Below are 20,321 nucleotides of genomic sequence, written 5' to 3'. Positions count from 1 at the left end.
TTGGGGATGGTGGGGGCGACAGCTCACTGAGCAGCTCCATTTCTCAAAAGCAACCATGTCTCAAGCATTAGAAGCAAAACTGCCCCGGAGGCTACTTTCTGGGCAGTGTGGCGGCTTGCAGTGGGCTGCTAGAGGACCCTCGGGCTGCTGGGTTGGTGCTTTTAAGTGGTGTGTGGAGGACAAAGCCTTTCCAAATCTGCTGTGACTGTGGGGACCTAGTCGGGCCCTGGACTGCAGGAAAGCTTTCTTCCTGTGACAGTTGGATGTAAACTGGAGGCATCATCGTGGGAGGAAAACACTGGCTTTACGGGGCCAGGACAGTTTTGTCTAACCAGCACAGAGTCCATACTGACAGGCTACATCCATCTCCCTGAGTCACAATTCCTCATCTGGAAAACACGGACAGTAATAGAATCTACTAGAGATAGTAGATTCAACGTATGCAGCATAGGGTCTGCGGGGACGTGGTAAGCTTAATAAATGTCTGCTGTTATTTTATTAGTATATTTGTATTGCACTTTACAATGTGCAGAATTCCTGAAGGTGTTAATCTGTGCAGCATATTAAACAATGACTGACTCGGGGGAGCACAATTAATCTACATTTGTTGGCTAACACAACACCTCCAACTGGAGGTTGCTTCTCTTAAGAGAGGTTTTAATACAATCTTGCATGTAAGATTTGTCTGGAAAGGCTCAGACCACACTGTTTTTGAAATATTAATACAAAAGACTCAACTTGATAAGCACTGGCTAATTCTGTGTGCAGTAAATCCTGTAACGAGCCCACAAGCAGCGTGTGGAGCTGATGGTTTTCCCTTCCACCTGAGCAGCAGCTGGGAGGAGCTGAAAGCAGCACCTGGGAAGAGGAGGGCTGGGATGCCAGTGGTGGGGAACTGTCACCTGGGGCAGTAGCAGAGGAGCTGGCAAACCACTGCGTCCAGGCTGGAGGCAGTCCAGAACGGAAGCTGCAGCCCTGGCTGCCTGCAGCGTCTACCTCCCCACCAGAACCTGGCTTCACTTTTCTATGGAGCTGAAAATGAACCATTATCACTGGTGTGAATCTTTTCCACCTAAGCCAATTCATTTCACTCCACCTAGTGGTAAGGCTCCCACTGGCCTGCTTGGGAGGACTAAGGCCATCTTACCACTGGTGGCCAGACCCAAACAGCCAAGGAAGCTGCAGAAAGAGGCCCTTCCTTCCCTTCTGTGGTCCAGACAGAGGAGAGTAACTAGCCCACTGCACAGACATCCCAGGCCTGCTCCCTCGCTGCCAGCCTGCCAGCACACCCTCCGGTGAACCCAACACAAGGCCCAGACCTCTGTAGAGATGGCATCCATCAGCCCTTCACCCTGTGACTGTACACTTTGTGTCAACTTGACTGGGCTACAGGGTGCCCAGATATTTGGTCAAACATTATTTCTGAGTGTGTTCATGAGGGTGTTTCTGGATGGGTTAGCATTTGAATCCATTGACTGAATAAAGGCAGAGGCCCTCCCCAGTGTGGTGGGTCTTGTCCAATCTGCTAAAAGCCTGAGTAGAACAAGAAGGCTGAGAACAGGGAATTCCTTGGCCTTCAGTCTGCGATGTTGGCTTTTTCCTACCTTTGGACTCAGGCTGAAACATTGGCTCTTCCTGGGTCTCAAGCCTCCTGGCTTTCACACTAGAACCACACCATCTCCTCTCCTGGCTGTCAGGCCTTCAGACTTAGACTGGAATCACACCTTTAGCTCTCCTGGGTCTCCAGCTGGCCAACTCACTCTGCAGACCTTGGGACTTGTCAGCTTCCATACTCCATGAACCAATTCCCTATAATGAATCTCTTTTTTCTACATATATATACATACACACATATACGTCTTGTTGGTTCTTTTTTTTTGGAGAACCCAAATATGCCCATATACCTACACTAATAATGGTGTTGTCTTAGATATTCAGGAGGCTGAGTCGGGAGCATCCTTTGAGGTAAGGAGGTTGAGGCTGCCAGGAGCTATGATCGGGCCACTGCACTCCAGCCTGGGCAACGGAGCGAGACCTTCTCTTAAAAAATTTAAAAATAACACAAATAATAATGGTGCTGAAAGTTGGAACAGATGGCAACTTGCCTGACCTAATTTCAAGCTATGCCCCAATGTCCTCTGGGGACCCTATTCACCTGTATCCATGCCAGTATTCCATCCTCAAAAGTGGCAGCTACTGTCTGTTGAGTATTTTTCATTTATTTATTTATTTTTGAGATGGGGTCTCATTCCTACACCCAGGCTGGAGCGCTGTGGCATGATCATGGCTCACTGCAGCCTCCACCTCCTATGCTCTGGTGATTCTCCTACCTCAGCCTCCTGAGTAGCTGGGACTACAGGTGCGTACCACCATACCTGGCTAATTTCTTGCTTTTTGTAGAGACGAGGTTTCAGCATGTTGCCCAGGCTGGGTGTGTTAAGTCTTACATTTAAGTCCAAATGTACAAATACCTCCTCATTCATTCCTCAAAAACTATCTTGAGATGATAGGTATTGTCATGCTCATTTCACACAAGAGGTAACAGTAGTACAGAAATATTACATCCAGCACATGGTGACCAAAGGAGCACTCCAACCCGAACCAGCACTCGCCCAAACCAGCACTCCGACCCAAACCAGCACCAGCACTCCAACCGGAACCAGCACTCCAACCGGAACCAGCACTCCAACCCGAACCAGCACTCCGACCCAAACCAGCACTCCGACCCAAACCAGCACTCTGACCCAAACCAGCAATCCGACCCAAATCAGCACTCAACTGGAACCAGCACTCCAACCCACACCAGCACTCCACCCCAAACCAGCACTCCGACCCAAACCAGCACTCTGACCCGAACCAGCACTCTGACCCGAACCAGCACTCCACCCCGAACCAGCACTCCAACCCGAACCAGCACTCCGACCCGAACCAGCACTCCACCCCGAACCAGCACTCCACCCGAACCAGCACTCCACCGGAACCAGCACTCCACCCGAACCAGCACTCCAACCGGAACCAGCACTCCACCCCGAACCAGCACTCCACCCCGAACCAGCACTCCACCCGAACCAGCACTCCACCCGAACCAGCACTCCACCCCGAACCAGCATTCAAACCCAAACCAGCACTCCACCCCGAACCAGCACTCCACCCCGAACCAGCACTCCGACCCGAACCAGCACTCCACCCGAACCAGCACTCCACCCGAACCAGCACTCCACCCCGAACCAGCACTCCACCCGAACCAGCACTCCACCCCGAACCAGCACTCCAACCGGAACCAGCACTCCACCCGAACCAGCACTCCACCCGAACCAGCACTCCACCCCGAACCAGCACTCCACCCGAACCAGCACTCCACCGGAACCAGCACTCCACCCGAACCAGCACTCCAACCGGAACCAGCACTCCACCCCGAACCAGCACTCCACCCCGAACCAGCACTCCACCCGAACCAGCACTCCACCCGAACCAGCACTCCACCCCGAACCAGCATTCAAACCCAAACCAGCACTCCACCCCGAACCAGCACTCCACCCCGAACCAGCACTCCGACCCGAACCAGCACTCCACCCGAACCAGCACTCCACCCGAACCAGCACTCCAACAGGAACCAGCACTCCACCCGAACCAGCACTCCAACCGGAACCAGCACTCCAGCCCGAACCAGCACTCCACCCCGAACCAGCACTCTGACCCGAACCAGCACTCCACCCGAACCAGCACTCCAACCGGAAGCAGCACTCCACCCGAACCAGCACTCCACCCGAACCAGCACTCCGACCGGAACCAGCACTCCACCCGAACCAGCACTCCACCCGAACCAGCCCTCCAACCGGAACCAGCACTCCACCCGAACCAGCACTCCACCCGAACCAGCACTCCACCCGAACCAGCACTCCAACCGGAACCAGCACTCCACCCGAACCAGCACTCCACCCGAACCAGCACTCCACCCCAAACCAGCACTCCAACCAGAACCAGCACTCCAACCGGAACCAGCACTCCACCCGAACCAGCACTCCAACCGGAACCAGCACTCCACCCGAACCAGCACTCCACCCGAACCAGCACTCCAACCGGAACCAGCACTCCACCCGAACCAGCACTCCACCCGAACCAGCACTCCAACCGGAACCAGCACTCCACCCCGAACCAGCACTCCGACCCGAACCAGCACTCCACCCCGAACCAGCACTCCACCCGAACCAGCACTCCACCCGAACCAGCACTCCACCCGAACCAGCACTCCACCGGAACCAGCACTCCACCCCGAACCAGCACTCCACCCGAACCAGCACTCCAACCAGAACCAGCACTCCACCCGAACCAGCACTCCACCCCGAACCAGCACTCCACCCGAACCAGCACTCCACCCGAACCAGCACTCCAACCAGAACCACCACTCCACCCGAACCAGCACTCCACCCCGAACCAGCACTCCACCCGAACCAGCACTCCACCCGAACCAGCACTCCAACCGGAACCAGCACTCCACCCGAACCAGCACTCCACCCGAACCAGCACTCCAACCGGAACCAGCACTCCACCCCGAACCAGCACTCCACCCCGAACCAGCACTCCACCCGAACCAGCACTCCACCCGAACCAGCACTCCACCCGAACCAGCACTCCAACCGGAACCAGCACTCCACCCCGAACCAGCACTCCACCCCGAATCAGCACTCCACCCCGAATCAGCACTCCAACCAGAACCAGCACTCCACCCCGAACCAGCACTCCACCCCGAACCAGCATTCAAACCCAAACCAGCACTCCACCCCGAACCAGCACTCCACCCGAACCAGCACTCCACACGTACCAGCACTCCACCCCGAACCAGCATTCAAACCCAAACCAGCACTCCACCCCGAACCAGCACTCCACCCCGAACCAGCACTCCACCCCGAACCAGCATTCAAACCCAAACCAGCACTCCACCCGAACCAGCACTCCACCCGAACCAGCACTCCACCCCGAACCAGCATTCAAACCCAAACCAGCACTCCACCCCGAACCAGCACTCCGACCCGAACCAGCACTCCACCCGAACCAGCACTCCAACCGGAACCAGTACTCCACCCGAACCAGCACTCCACCCCGAACCAGCACTCCACCTGAACCAGCACTCCAACAGGAACCAGCACTCCACCCGAACCAGCACTCCACCCGAACCAGCACTCCACCCCGAACCAGCACTCCACCCGAACCAGCACTCCAACCGGAACCAGTACTCCACCCGAACCAGCACTCCACCCCGAACCAGCACTCCACCTGAACCAGCACTCCAACCGGAACCAGCACTCCACCCCGAACCAGCACTCCACCCCGAACCAGCACTCCACCCCGAACCAGCACTCCAACTGGAACCAGCACTCCACCCCGAACCAGCACTCCACCCGAACCAGCACTCCACCGCGAACCAGCATTCAAACCCAAACCAGCACTCCACCCCGAACCAGCACTCCACCCGAACCAGCACTCCGACCCGAACCAGCACTCCACCCCGAACCAGCACTCCGACCCGAACCAGCACTCCGACCCGAACCAGCACTCCACCCCGAACCAGCACTCCACCCCGAACCAGCACTCCACCCCGAACCAGCACTCCACCCCGAACCAGCACTCCACCCCAAACCAGCACTCCACCCGAACCAGCACTCCACCCCGAACCAGCACTCCACCCGAACCGGCACTCCAACCGGAACCGGCACTCCACCCCGAACCGGCACTCCACCCCGAACCGGCACTCCACCCCGCACCGGCACTCCACCCGAACCAGCACTCCACCCCGAACCAGCACTCCAACCCGAACCAGCACTCCAACCCGAACCAGCACTCCACCCCGCACCAGCACTCCACCCGAACCAGCACTCCACCCCGAACCAGCACTCCAACCCGAACCAGCACTCCACCCCGCACCAGCACTCCACCCCAAACCAGCACTCGACCCAAACCAGCACTCCGACCCACACCAGAACTCAAACCCAAACCAGCACTCCAACCCAAACCAGCACTCCAACCCACACCAGCATTCAAACCCAAACCAGCACTCCAACCGAGGTCTGAGTCCCCTGCTGGTGCTCTTAACCCCTCTCCCTCCCCTTTAGTTGACACGAACTTAAGATGCCAACTCTGTGCCACGTGGACTTTCCCACCGGGTCTGGCCCTCAGGCCTGGGCTCAGAACATGCGGCTGGTCCTGCACTGGTGACCCCAGCCCATCCACAGAGACATGGCCCTCTGTGCACCTCTCGCTCTCCCTCTCTCTCTTTCAACATGCACTGAGCATGTTCAGATGCTCTAGACCACTTCCTGGGATAGGCGGTGGAGTGTTCAACATGGGAAGAATTGCATTCACGTTAGCAGCTGTTAGAGATATGAATAAAGAGGCTGGGTGCAGTGGCTCACACCTGTAATCCCGGCACTTTGGGAGGCCAAGGCAGGAGGACTGCTTGAGCCCAGGAGTCCAAGACCAGCCTGGACAACATGGCAAGGCCCTATCTCTACAAAAAATACATACACAAAAAATTAGCTAGGCGTGGTGGTACGTGCCTATATCTGAGCTACTTGGGAGGCTGAGGTGGGAGGATCACTTGAGTCCAGGAGTTCAAGGCTGCAATGAGCCGTGATCACACCACTGCACTCCAGCCTGGATGACAGTGCAAGCCCTGTCTCTTAAAAAAAAAAAAAAAAAAAGAAGAAGGCCAAGTGCAGTGGCTTATGCCTGTAATCCCAGCACTTTGGGAGGCCGAGGCGGGTGCATCACGAGGTCAGGAGATTGAGACCATCCTGGCTAACGCCGTGAAACCCCGTCTCCACTAAAAATACAAAAAATTAGCTGGGCATGGTGGTGGGCGCCTGTAGTCCCAGCTACTCGGGAGGCCGAGGCAGGAGAATGGCAGGAACCCAGGAGGCAGAGCTTGCAGTGAGCCAAGATCGCGCCACTGCACTCCAGCCTGGGCAACAGCGAGACTCCGTCTCAAAAACAAAAAAAGAGGAAGAAAAAAGGTATAAGGGGCCACATGACCTCAGATAGGTGAGCGAGCAACTGGAGGCGCATGCAGAGGCAAGGAAGCCTCACTGAGGAGCCGCCTGAGTCCTGGCCTAAGGGGTGAGCACACACCCAGGGAGGCAAAGGCAGGGGCTGAGGGATGGAGAGGGGCTGCAGGCGAGAGGCGAGGGACTCATCATTTGTAGTCGAGTCTGAAACCCAGAACCGGGCCTCTGGTTCCTGAGATCTGAGCACCTCCTCAGAAGCACTGTGATGGGCTGAATTGCACCCCTCATATTGATATGCTTCGATCCTGACCCCCAGCATCTCAGAGTGTGACCTCCTTTGGGTAGAGTGTTTAAAGAGGTAATTGATTTGAAATGAAGTCATATGAGTAGGTCCTAATCTATTACGACCGCTGTACTTATATGAGGAAATGTGGACACAGGAGGCAGAAAGGCAAAGCCTGCTCCCCATCACTGCTGTCGTCTGAGCAGCTCTCATAGTGTGTTTCGTATCTCAGACTGCGGCACAAGTGCTTGTTAGAGGAAGGGCTTCAACCGACTAAAAACACATTTTAAAATCACTGAGCTTGAATGAGCTCTAAGGCCTCTTTGCTTAAAATAAAAATAAGCGATTCTTATTTTTCTTCTACCACAAAGAGAGAAGAGAGAAAGAGACAAATTAACATAAGCTGGAAGCAGATCTGCTGAGCAACTCCACCCTTTGTTCAGCCTCCTTCTGAGGCAGGAAAGGCAGTTTGGTGTTTGCTTCACACATAATCTGTATTTCTTGGTAAAAATCTGGGAAGAGATAGTCTGTGCCTTTAAGTGTTTTTTCGTTTGTTTGTTTTTCAGAGAGGGTTTCGGCTCTTGTTGCCCAGGCTAGAGTGCAGTGGCGTGATCTTGGCTCGCTGCAACCTCTGCCTCCCAGGTTCAAGTGATTCTCTGCCTCAGCATCTTGAGTAGCTGGGATTACAGGTGCCCACCACCATGTCTGGCTAATTTTTGTATTTCTAGTAGAGACGAGGTTTCACCATGATGGCCAGGCTGGTCTTGAACTCCTGACCTCAAGTGATCTGCCCACCTCGGCCTCCCAAAGTGCTGGGATTACAGGTGTGAGCCTGTAAGGGTGTTTTTCTCCTATACTGATGTACTGTGTTGCTAGGAGATGGGCCTAAATTAAACTTTAATTCCTAAATTAAACTTTCTTGTAGACTGACTTTAATTGAACCTGGCTCTTTAAGGGCACATAACACATTTACTATGTGTGTCACTGTGCAAAACCTGTCATTTCTGAAGGTGGAAGACAATTAACCAGGTCACCTGGTATCTTATTCTAGGCATGTTACCATCATACATATTAAGAGATAAGTGGCAGCTGTGCTATGGTGGAAAAGCACCATATTAGGAGAAAAATCTGAGATTCATTATTTACTAGCTATACAACCTTGAAAGATTGCTTAACATCTCTCAGCCATGACTTCTCATCTGTAAAATGGATAATATTTTTCATAAATGTGTCATAAACTATAACTAGATATTATATATAAAATACCTTTTAAAATATTAAGTGCTATATGGAGATATCACTTTGTACACTGCAAACGTATACAATCAAAAGCACAAAAACTGAGATTGTATAAAAAACTTTTGCAGGCCAGGCATGGTGGTTCATGCCTGTAATCCCAGCACTTTGGGAGGCCAAGGCGGGTGGATCACAAGGTCAGGAGATCGAGACCATCCTGGCTAACACAGTGAAACCCCATCTCTACTAAAAATGCAAAAATTAGCTTGGCATGGTGGCACATGCCTGTAATCCCAGCTACTCAGGAGGCTGAGGCAGGAGAATCACTTGAACCCGGGAGGCAGAGGTTGCAGTGAGCCGAGATCGCGCCATTGCACTTCAGCTTGGGCAACAAGAGTGAAACTGTGCCTCAAAAAAAAAAAAACTTTTGCAAGGATTAATAAGAAAGTATACTATCAGAATTTGTACCATGACCATAACTTAGTATTATAATTTTATAAAGTCTAGTTTGAAAATACCTTTTATTCCCTACTAAATAAATTTATATTTATTTATTTATTTCTGAGACGGAGTCTCACTCTGTCACCCAGGCTGGAGTGTAGTGGCATAATCTTGGCTCACTGCAACCTCCGCCTCCCGGGTTCAAGTGATTCTCCTGACTCAGCCTCCTGAGTAGCTGGGATTACAGTCGCCCGCCACCATGCCTGGCTAATTTTTGTATTTTTAGTACAGATGGGGTTTCGCCATGTTGGCTAGGCTGGTCTTGAACTCCTGGCCTCAAGTGAACCACCTGCCTCAGCCTCCCAAAGTGCTGCAATTACAAGTGTGAGCCACTGTGTCCAGCCCCTACTAAATCAATTTGAAAACTCCAAGCTGGGCGTGGTGGCTCATGCCTGTAATCCCAGCACTTTGGGAGGCCAAGGCAGGCGGATCACGAGGTCAGGAGTTTGAGACCAGCCTGGCTAACATTGTGAAACCCGTCTCTACTAAAAATACAAAAAATTAGCTGGACGTGGTGGTGCACACCTGTAATCCCACCTATTTGGGAGACTGAGGTGGGAGAATCGCTTGAACCTGGGAGGCGGAGGTTGCAGTTAGCCGAGATCGTGCCACTGCACTCCAGCCCAGGTGACAGTGTGAGACTCCGACTCCAAAAAAAAAACAACTCCTTCATTAAACCTCTTTGTCCACCCGCAGTATAATCCTGCCTAACTCCCACCTTTGCTCTTCACTGACCCTATGCTCTTACCAAATGAATTATTTGTTATACAGGCTCATGTGTATTTTTGATTCATGGTTGAAGTGGTATAGGAGGAATGTGTGGAATAAAGAGATGCCTGTTAACTTAAAAAATGCTAAATGGATATAGCATTATCCATTATGGATATAGGAATTATGAAGGCTTATGGTAATGTATTTTATTATAGAAAAGACACTTTTTTTCCTCCTTTAAAAATTCTCTGAGAAATCCGTTGTTAAATACATCATAGAACAGAGTGATAAGGGAGCAGTGGAGCTGTTTCTGTGCCTGCTTTCCCTGCTGGCCTGGGGGCTTTAGGGACAGGGAACACTACCATTAACTGTGCTGAGTAGGGCTGGCTGTCAGCAGACATCAGAAATTTGGTTTAACAGATTTTTTTAAATTGGGTGGTCAGTGCTTTTATAATGATAAAAAACTAAACTGAAAATTCCCAAATTGTGTGAAACTGTTTCAGTTAATACTGATGGAAATAAATCTAAACTATTACCAAGTGACAGGGCTTAGCACCTATGAGCATGTTTGCCACTCATGAAAGTAAGAGCTGTCTATCTGAACACGCCTTTCCTTCTGGTCATCAGTCACCCACAGTTCAGGGCTTCTCTCTTCCGTGGTACCCTAAATAAAGCGGTGCTACTGACTGGCATTGGCAAAAAGGGGGGCTGTGTACTCTAAAACTCCAACTCCTCTTGGTTATTTTCCTTCCAGTAGCTTTGCCCATTGACTCCGAGGCTCTGGGGGGGAGTGTGAAGGCGGTGACAGGACTTACCGTGAACCTTTCACGTGCTCATGAATGAAGTCGGCATGAAACCGCGGGACCAGAGGATCCTTCTCACCGTGCACAATCAAGGCGGGGCACTGGACCCGGGGCAGCAGGTGCCGGCAGATGTTACCTGACGGATACACAGCACGAGGAATCTGCTTTAGTGCAACCATTCTACGCGGTCAGAGGAGGCGAAACTCAGCGAGCCCTGCCCCTCCTTGGCCCTCAGTTTCCCTATCCGTAAAAACTGCGTTTTGGATTTGACCATGCCTGGGATTCCTTCCAGCTCTAACATTCTTTGGGTTCCCTTTTCTGTTTCTCTCTGTTTCTTGTTTGTTTGCTTGCCTGTTTCTGAGTTCTACTAGTAAATAAGCAGCCTGATTTAAATTCGCGTAAAATAGTAGGAAAATCAAATAAACACCCCACCACTATATTCCACAGTGGCGGTTCCCACCGTGAAAACAGTGGTAGGTGCTTGACACCTGTACACCTTTTCCCTGGAAATCACGTTTCGGATGAGTGTAGGGGCCCCGGCCAGCCCTCAAAGCATGTGAGCCTCACAAGGAATTAATTATACAACTTGCGCACGGCAAAGCAGCTTCTCCTTATCGCTGATGCGTCTGTGACACTCCTGACTAACATACTTTGGAGAGACTGTACGGACTTACCCCCATTTATGAGAACTTTCCTGAGGCAATGATGGACAGCCTGGGCCCTAGTCCCTGTACTGCAGTTTCCTGCCTCTGTGAGGCTGTGGTGGCTCCTTAACCACTGGGAGCTTCAGCCACAAACAGGAACAATCACAGTTCCCCGGGGCTGTTGTGGGGCTAAAAAGAGAGTTGCGTCTGCGGTTCCCGGCATCCCTAAGCTGGCTCTTTCCTTCTCCATTCCCTCTCCGTGCGTGTCAAGAGGAAGGCACCGCAGCTCTGAGAAGGCTGGGAGCTGCCCCGACGGTGCAGTGCTCCCCTGCCCGGCACGGGCCCCAGGCCTTTCCCTCCTCTTCAGTGGGAAGTCGCTGCCTGCTAAGTGAGAAGCGGGCCCGTTGACTAGGGAAATACTCCTCCAGGTCTCTGACACTTCCCTCTCCTGTCCCGAGATGACACACACCGGCCAACTGCATCATCACGTGATGATCAAAGTCAATATGCCTGAGTGCTCACTTTGTGCCAGCAACTGTTTAAACAATTTCGTATCTGTTAAACACAGTAGTTACATGTTTTAACTCATTCAGCATATAAAAATGTTTGTTCATTAAGTACTTTTGTAATAACAGTAATACCAACCTTTCATTAGACACTCTGTCTTTGATCCTGCACCAAAGCTGAATAGGTAACACCTCATTTAATCCCCGCAACAACAGCTTTTCGAGGTCACAGATAGGAAACCAAAGCTTCAAGAAGCTAAGTTACCTGCCCAGATCCATTCTAACAGCAAGCCGGGGGCACAGGCAGAACTCACACTCAGGCCCATCGCACTCCAGAGCCGTGCAATGCAATGAATCCCTACACTATGCCAAGCATCCATAAACCTGAGAGGACAGTAGGAAAAAAGGGCTCCTACCAAATGAGTCAGCACAGAAGGGGGACACATCATGAAGGGTCTCGCTGTGAGACAGTTTATACACTGCTACAGCCTCTGTATCATGAACGTATTTTTGAATTGCTGATTTAACCCTATTTCCACCTTTAAATCTTCCTGTCTTTTCACTACTCTCTTCAACAAAACATCAAAGTTTACATTTTACAAATGTGCCCTCTTTAATGGAGAACTGTCTCAAACATTGTTTCATGGCATGTTTTTGTTTTAAGAGCAGAGATTTCCAGGGCCTGTCTCCATGGGTGGATGCTGCATCTGAACAGAAACATTATAAGGCATACATTTGATATATTTGCTGTTTTCAACTCAAACCAGAAGCGTAACATTTCCAAATGTCCTTTTCATTGTGAAAGTTTTGGCAGATGATTCATGCAGGAAATGATTACCTAATAGATCAAATTGGTCCTTCAATCACAACCATTTTGTAACAGTGCACTCCAAGATTAGATCTTAGCTACTCTATTTTCTCAGCAATTAAAAAAAAATGAGATTATAAACATAAATAGTTGTATGAAAATAAACTATAATTCAGAATTTCTCTTAAAGATGTCAATTCTTACTTTAACTGGAAATCTTGTTAATTTTTCAGATAAAGAATAGGAGGCTGGGCACGGTGTCTCAGGCCTGTAATCCCAGCAATTGGGAGGGCCAAGGTGGGCGGATCACGAGGTCAGGAGATCAAGGCCATCCTGGCCAACATGGTGAAACCCTGTCTCTACTAAAATACAAAAAAATGTGCCTGCGTGGTGGTGCACGCCTGTGGTCCCAGCTACTTGGGAGGCTGAGGCAGAGCAATCGCTTGAACCCAGGAGACAGAGATTGCAGTGAGCTGAGATCATGCCATTGCATTCCAGCCTGGTGACAGAGTGAGACTCCATCTAAAAAAAAAAGAATAGGAGATATTTGTTCATTGTTCATGGTTACAGTCATATCACTTAGTTCTGAAGATGGAAAAAACGGAATATTTTCTTCCTCATATTAATTCCGTTGAGATTAAAGATTAACAGTGTCCTCGTGGGGTGACACATCTAAATGTGTAAAAAGGAAAAAATATTGTACACGTTGTGGCCTATTTATTTTCGAATTACTCATTCTGGAATTAGAAAATAGAAACAGTTTAAGGCTTCTGGATAATTATTTTGTCATCGCACACACACCAAGGATTAGAAGGAAAAAAGAACAGTCTGCTATTAAAGACTCAACAATGTGAACCTTTGGACACGCAGTCCTACCTCTCCGTTAAGCCAGATTGACTGCCCAAGAACTGGCACAGTACACAAGAACTCGTATTCTCTGTTCTGCTCACACATGAGCGTGTGAGGGCGATGGGCAGATTCATGAATCACTGAGCAATTCCAGAACACTGGGGAGGAACTCGAGCACCCTCTATAACAGGCAGAGAGCCCTTCAAGCCCAGTAACCTACCATCTGGGAGACGTTTAAACTGTCTTATGCCATCCACCCACTTTTCACAGGTTCTGGCAAAGTAGTCACACCCATAGAGGGCTTCTAGAGGCTTTCTTGTTCTCTCACTCCATTTAGAAACATCTCGGATGCCTGAAAAACAGAAGTGTAGGTGAAGAAAGGTTTAATTTCATACTAAAGTATTGTCTTTAAGTATTCCGAGCAAGAGCCACTTCTGAGCCCATGCGCTCACTGTCTCGTCTGCCTGGAATGCCTCCCTCCCTCCCTCTGCTCGGCTTAGCCCTGGTTGCTGCTTTGCGGAGCCTTCTGGACCCAGGGCTGAGTGCCTGCCTCCCACTAGGACCTGTGTGCAGTGTAAGGGACTTTGCTTTGCTCCCCACTGTACTCCAGGGCCTACACTAGTGCCTCCCACAATACAGGCCCACAAATCAATGCTTACCAAGTGGATGAAATTAGAGCTGCACTTACTGCTTTCTTTTAAAGATACAAGATAAAAGAAAATATGACCCTAACAGGGTCACCTGAGGAAGAGCGACAATGTTTGCAAAAGAGGAGTTTTTTTCTGCGTTGCATTTGTATGGACATTGAAAAACGCACACAAATTATTCATTCTAATTTCTGCTACCGAAGAAATATGGGTGTAAAAGGCTAAGTACCAAACTTCAAACTGTATTGTAGATGATTCACTAGTAGGGAAGAATAGCTAAAAACAACCATTAACATGAATCAACAAATGCAATTCCTTAGGCCAATCTTTTCCATATTTCTTTAAATACACTGTGATAAGTAAAGATTCTAATGCTCTTGAGCATATTAAATATTGCTTCCTGAGAGCTACACGTTACACATGGAAGAAATATAACACTAATGGCATGAACTCACATGAGCAACAATCTCTACAGAGTCCTGGACAACGTCAGGCACCTGGCAGGCACTCACTGTGTGCTTAGTGAATTCAAATCACCAAATGGAGGAAAAACTGCTATTTACAATCACAGCTGCCTTCTGAGGAGGGCGGATCCCCCATTACAGGACAGTGCCTGGTGCCTGCCTTTGCTTCTGCTGACTGGCTTAAATATTCAGAGGTAGGCCCCGTGTCAGTTGAAGATAAAGGCTGAAGAAGATGAACTGTTCTGCACAAGAATGAAAAGACTTGAATGAGGTGTGTGGAGACAGCCTGAGAGGTGGGGAGAAGATGTAGGAAGAAGAAAACGTTTGGGGGCGGAGGGTAAGGGAGAGAGAAGCAAGCAAGACAGTGTGAAGATGGCTAGCAAAACGTCCCTGCACATGCTTCTACTTTTGGCTGTATGGCAGACCATACCCTCTGAAAGGCCTTCTTGCAGGGGAATAACTAGATCTTTCACAAAACAGAATTCTGTGGCATTGCTGAAGTTGCAGTGGTTAATGGAAACCGGGGTGTGAGTGTGTGTGAGTGTGTCTGCACATGAGAAAGAGAACCCTGAAAATACAGCAAAGGAAGTAAGCCAGCTCCAAAGGCAGGCCTGCTCTGGGTGGAGACGCAGTGTTCGCAGGCAGGCCGGGGCCCAACCTGAGACTCCTGGATTAAGCTGAGCTAAAAATGGCCCCAACCTGGTATGATCCTGTGGTTCCCAAGAGCAACAAATGCAAATCTTCCCGGAAGGAAAGCGCTCTCGATTTATGCTCACTGCTTTGTTTATTTTCAGATTAAGAGTGAGTAAATATTAGCGCCTAACCAAAGGTCACAAAACAAACAGGATTTTTATAAAGTTAATAAAAAAACTAGAAAATTGGAAGACAAATCTTAAGAAATTATGCAGAACACCATGCAGAGAGACAAGAAGATGCAGAAGAGATAAGGAAGATGGAAAGACGAGGTCTACAAAAGTCCGCTCGTCTCAGAAGAAGAGAATGAGAATGAACGAGATGCCTATTTGAAGAAATAATGGGTGGGAGAGTTTTTCAGAATGAATCGAAGAATCCATAAACAAAAACGCAATGTATTCCGAACAGGATAAGTAAAATGAAATCTGCATTTGGACAGAGTATATTAAAACAGCAATATATCAAAGGTAAGGAGAAAATCTGAAAAACAGCCAGAGAGTTAAGACACATCACTCCGAAGCAGGAACCACGTAGACGGACAGGAAACTTCTCAACAGCAAGGATGGAAGGCAGAAGACTGCAGAATGGGGGAGACAATGACTTTCCACTTCCATTTCCACACTCAGCTAAACAGACTTGCAGAAAAGGTGGGTGAAAGAAAAGACACCTGTTGGTAAAAACTGAGTTGACCATTAACAGGCTGCCCTTAAATAACTTCTAAAAATAACTTCAGGAAGAAGGAAGATAAATGCTTTTAGAAGGAACATTTGAGAAGAAAGAACAGGTGAGTAAACAAATGGGCAAACATGTTGGTGGATCTAAAATCACACAAAACCAGCCAAACCAATGAGAAAATAAAACATTGTGAGGCCGGGCGGCATGGTGGCTCACACCTGTAATCCCAGCACTTCGGAAGGTTGAGGTGGGTGGATTACTTAAGTCCAGGAGTTCGAGACCAGCCTGGGCAATGAGGCGGAACCCCGTCTCTACAAAAAATACAAAAATTGGCCGGGCGCGGTGGTTCACGCCTGTAATCCCAGCACTTTGGGAGGCCGAGGCAGGCGGATCACGAGGTCAGGAGATCGAGACCATCCTGGATAACACGGTGAAACCCCGTCTCTACTAAAAATACAAAAAAATAGCCGGGCGTGGTGGCAGGCGCCTGTAGTCCCAGCTACTCGGGAGGTTGAGGCAGGAGAATGGCGTGAACCCAGGAGGCGGAGTTTGCAGTGAGCCGAGATCACGCCACTGCGCAGCCTGGGCGACAGAGCGAGACTCCGTCTCAAAAAAAAAAAAAAAACAAAAATTAGCCAGGTGCGGTGGCACACGCCTGTAGTGCCAGCTACTTGGGAGGCTGAGGCAGAAGGATAGTTTGATGTTGAGCAAGCAGGCTGCAGTGAGCTGAGATGGTGCCACTGCACTCCAGCCTGGGCAACAGTGGAGACCCTGTCTCAAAAAAAAAAAAAAAGGAAAGAAAAGAAAAAGAAAAAGGAAAGAAAAACAAAACACTGTGGCATTTCCTTACATTAAGTAGTTCTGCCCATAAAGAAAAAGGCAAAAGCCACCCCCTGTGAAGAGATGCTTGCAACACAGTTACCCTAAAAGGGGTTATTGACTAGGATTAGAGTAACACTGGGATAACATTGAAACTGTTCTGGTGCTGAGTTGGGTGGACAGCGGCAGGGTCGTTTTGTTGTTACATTTCATACTGTATACCCAAACATACTGTATTGTGTGTATCAATTATTACATAACAAAAAACTTTTCACCAATAAAAATACATGAATAGATATAATACAGAAGAAACTCAAATGGTGGATAAACACAGATTTTCAATCTTATTAGTAATACGAAATGCAAATTAAGACCCCAATAAGATAATATCTTACACCCATTTGATTGGCTAGTGAATTAAGAAGTCTGAGAATTTCAAGTTTTTGTTGAAGAGCTAAAAGTTAAGAATCTCATCTATTGCTGGTGGAAGTGTAAACTTATTTTGCTGGAAAATAATCTGTCACTTGTAATGTAGTCTACCTGCCCACAACACTCAGCAATTTCACTCATGGACTTAGACCCTAGAGAGATACTGTTGCTCCTACACCCCAGGAGACGGGTACAAGAACCAGCCGTCCATCTGTAGCAGAGTGGCCTGTGTGCTCACACGGGCAGTGGACAGGGGGTGGCGGCGGTGAGGGCTTCCTAGAAGATGGAATGCTTGGGCCATTCTGGGAGAAGAGAAGTCAGCAAACAAGTGAAGGAGTGGGGAGGGAGCGGGAAGGGCCCACACAAAGAGGCAGGAGCCCGCCACCTGCTGCAGGGACCCAGGTGGTCTCGGATGGCTGGACACTGGTGGTTGGGAGGGGAAAGTGGGGGGAGGGGACCTGGAGAGGCAGAGGCCGGGCCACTCATTCCATGAGCAAAGTGAAGGAGCCTGAACTTTATCAGGAAAGTTGTGGGGAGTCCTGGAAGGCTTAAAGTAAGATACCATGAGATTCACATATTGCTGAATTGCTATCAGAGCATCATGGAAGGCAGACTGGTAGGAGGCAAGGACCTGGACCGGTTGGAGAGGCACAGAATCAGCCCAGACGGGACCAATGAGGCTGGCTGGAGCCTGGTGGGAGGGAGAGAGGGGGAAGGCAAGATGGGGCCACTCAGAGCCCAGCAGAAGGGTGCAGTGGGCTGCAGGCTGCAGTGCGGGGAATGTGGTCTGGAAGGTTTCCTCACTTTTGTGAGCCCCCGTTTTTCACTTGACAAGCAGGCTGAGTATCAGAGACCTTACATGGATATCACGTTGTTAAAGACTTTAGCTCACGGCAGGCACTCAATAAATAGTAATTAAAATATTATTTTCAGGGAGAAAGAGTATTATTTATAATGACAAGAAATTTAGCAGAAGGGACAGGCCTAGAGAGAAGATCGTGAATTCAGTATTAGACAGACTGAATTTAAAGTAGGTGTGAGACAACCAGATAAGAAAATTGAATAAAAAGTTGAATAAGGCAACATAGTGAGAATCGTCTTTTTCTTTTCTTTCTGTTTTTTTCCTTTGGTTGTTGTTGTTGCTGTTGTTGGGACAGGGTCTCGCCTCTGTCACCCAAGCTACAGTGCAGTGGTGTAATCACAGATCACGGCAGCCTCAACCTCCCCGGCTCAGGTGATCCTCCACCTCAGCCTCCCAAATGGCTGGGACTACAGGCACATGCCACCACACCTGACTAAGTTTTGTATTTTTTTGTAGACACGGGGTCTTGCTACGTTGCCCAGGCTGGTCTTGAACTCCTGGGCTCAAGTGATCCTCCTGCCTCAGCCTCCCAAAGTGCTGGGATTACAGGTGTGAGCCACCACGCCCAGTGAGAATTTGTCTCTTAAAAAAAAACAACAGTCGAATATGTGGGGTTTGGGAGTTAGGTGGAGCAAAGAGCTGAGTGAAGCTACTCAGGTGTGAGGGTAAGAGGGGAGCAGAGCACTGAGGGTGACGCCTGGAGGACCTCAACACTGTGGCCCACATGGGGGAGCAGGCACGTGTCAGCCAGGGAACAGCCTGGGAGAGGAGGGAAGTCGGGAGAACACGGTGGCAAGAACTTCCAGACAGAGAAAGCTTCAAGAAGAGGGGTGTGACCAATGGCGCACACATCATGAGCATGTTCTCAAACGCTGCAGAATGACCAAGGAGCCAAGAGGAGGTGCGTGGTGGGGGCTTGGTCTCCAGCGCACTGGCGGGCCACAGCCATCTTGACACAAGTTAGGAGAGGATGGGGGATGAAAAAGAAAGAGTGGCCAGGAGGGGAAGTAGCGAGATGTCAGAGAGTAGAGTGCTGCGCTACTGAGAGACTCTTGCTTTCATCAAGAAAGGAAAGTCAGAGCAGCTGCACACAGGGAGTTCCCACTGCGGTGACCGAGGCAAGGGAGTAAGTGCTGACAGTGCCCGGGGTTGAAGGGCCGTGACACAGGCACGTGCAAGGTGTGGCGGGGTCCAGGAGGGAGAGCACCGCCAGGTCTCAGGGCTCCGGGACGCCATCCCAGATGCGGAGGCCCAAGGAGCTGTGTCAGGGGTGAATATGCCCTGGCAGAGGATGTGGCTGAGGGGAAGGCTGGTGCAAGCTGGCACAGCAGCAGTTGCAAAGGCGAAGAGGCATGAGGGGGAAGCTTGTTCCAGGAATGGCCATTTATCCCACGTGGGAGAGGCACCGGAAGGATGAGGAGAAAGGGGAGATGGGAGAATGTCCGGGGAGGGGCTGGCAGGAGGGGCCAGCCAAACTGCGCGGACTTTGCTGGTTAGTGAAGGATTTTAAGTCCTCTAGTGGAATTAAGTGATCAGATTTTTGCCTTACAAAGGAAACTCTCCTATGGAGAACAAACTACCATATGAAGCTAGTGGCCTAAACCAGGAGAATGGGGGGAAAGAAGAGAGGTGAGGATAACTGGAGGGGTATTATGTAACAACAGAAAGCATCACAGTTCAATGAACAGGGCAAGGTGGGCAAATGAAGAGGGCAGAGGAGGACTGGGCCCTCGAGGGATGCATCTGGGACTCTGCCTGGATGCTGGGTCATCTGCAGGCCATGAACTGAGATAGTGATTATGGGAAAGAACAAGTGGGCAGGGGTCAGTGAGGAGAGTTTCAGTAGAGGGGGCTAGAATGGGCCAGAGAGGGAGATGGGGCAGAATGGACTAGAGAAGGAAGGAGAGGAGGATCCCTAGAAGCAGGGAATGCAGGTGGCTCTTTCCATAAGTTTGTGGGAAAGAATAAAGAATGGGAAGATAGTAACCACAGGCAGGAGTGGCAACTTTCTGGAGGAAGAATTGTGCCCACTTTTGCAGGCTGAGAGGACTGACCCAGTGGAGAGAATTTAAGGATACGGGAGAGGGAGGAAGAACTCAAGGCAGCCTGTCCTAGAGGCCGCGGGAGGGGACAGACCCTTAACAGAGCGGAATGGCTTACTCTGCACAAGATGGATACCAGGCAGGAGCAAAATAAGGACAAGCAGGAGCACAGACAGGACTGGCAACCACATCAGACTCGCCGTAAGAGCTTCATATTCATTTAAAAAACAGAAAGACTGTGAAGAACTACGATTCTACAACAGAAAGCTGCCACTAAGTAGCTTACTTAAAAGTCACGTGAATTGCCGAATAGCTGAAAAAGACTAGACTTGTGATATTCTAGCGAAG

At 49.9% G+C, this 20,321-nt stretch overlaps 1 protein-coding gene across 12 annotated transcripts in view; it reads right to left on the bottom strand.

The window, feature by feature from the left end:
* BPHL (biphenyl hydrolase like) overlaps positions 1–20,321 on the bottom strand; it is a 35,526-nt gene that overhangs the window by 4,121 nt on the left and 11,084 nt on the right. For 8 of the 12 annotated variants that reach the window (XR_010157876.1, XR_010157878.1, XM_009450409.4 and 5 more), the window contains 2 exons: positions 13,563–13,694; positions 10,548–10,671 (listed from right to left, as the gene is read on the bottom strand). Coding sequence is in view for 6 of the 12 variants with exons in the window: in XM_009450409.4 (XP_009448684.1) it covers positions 10,548–10,671; positions 13,563–13,694 (256 nt within the window). In the remaining 6 variants the exon portion in view is untranslated. Of the gene's footprint in view, positions 1–10,547; positions 10,672–11,136; positions 11,735–11,824; positions 13,016–13,562; positions 13,695–20,321 lie in introns of those variants that run through there. The other 4 variants (XR_008548400.2, XR_010157877.1, XR_010157879.1 and 1 more) reach the window with 3 other exon arrangements.

The sequence above is a fragment of the Pan troglodytes genome, chromosome 5 (genome assembly GCF_028858775.2).
Source record: "Pan troglodytes isolate AG18354 chromosome 5, NHGRI_mPanTro3-v2.0_pri, whole genome shotgun sequence".
Taxonomy (NCBI): Eukaryota; Metazoa; Chordata; class Mammalia; order Primates; family Hominidae; genus Pan; species Pan troglodytes.
The sequence above is the reverse complement of the archived record's forward strand: the minus strand, read 5'-3'. Positions and strand labels throughout refer to the sequence as shown.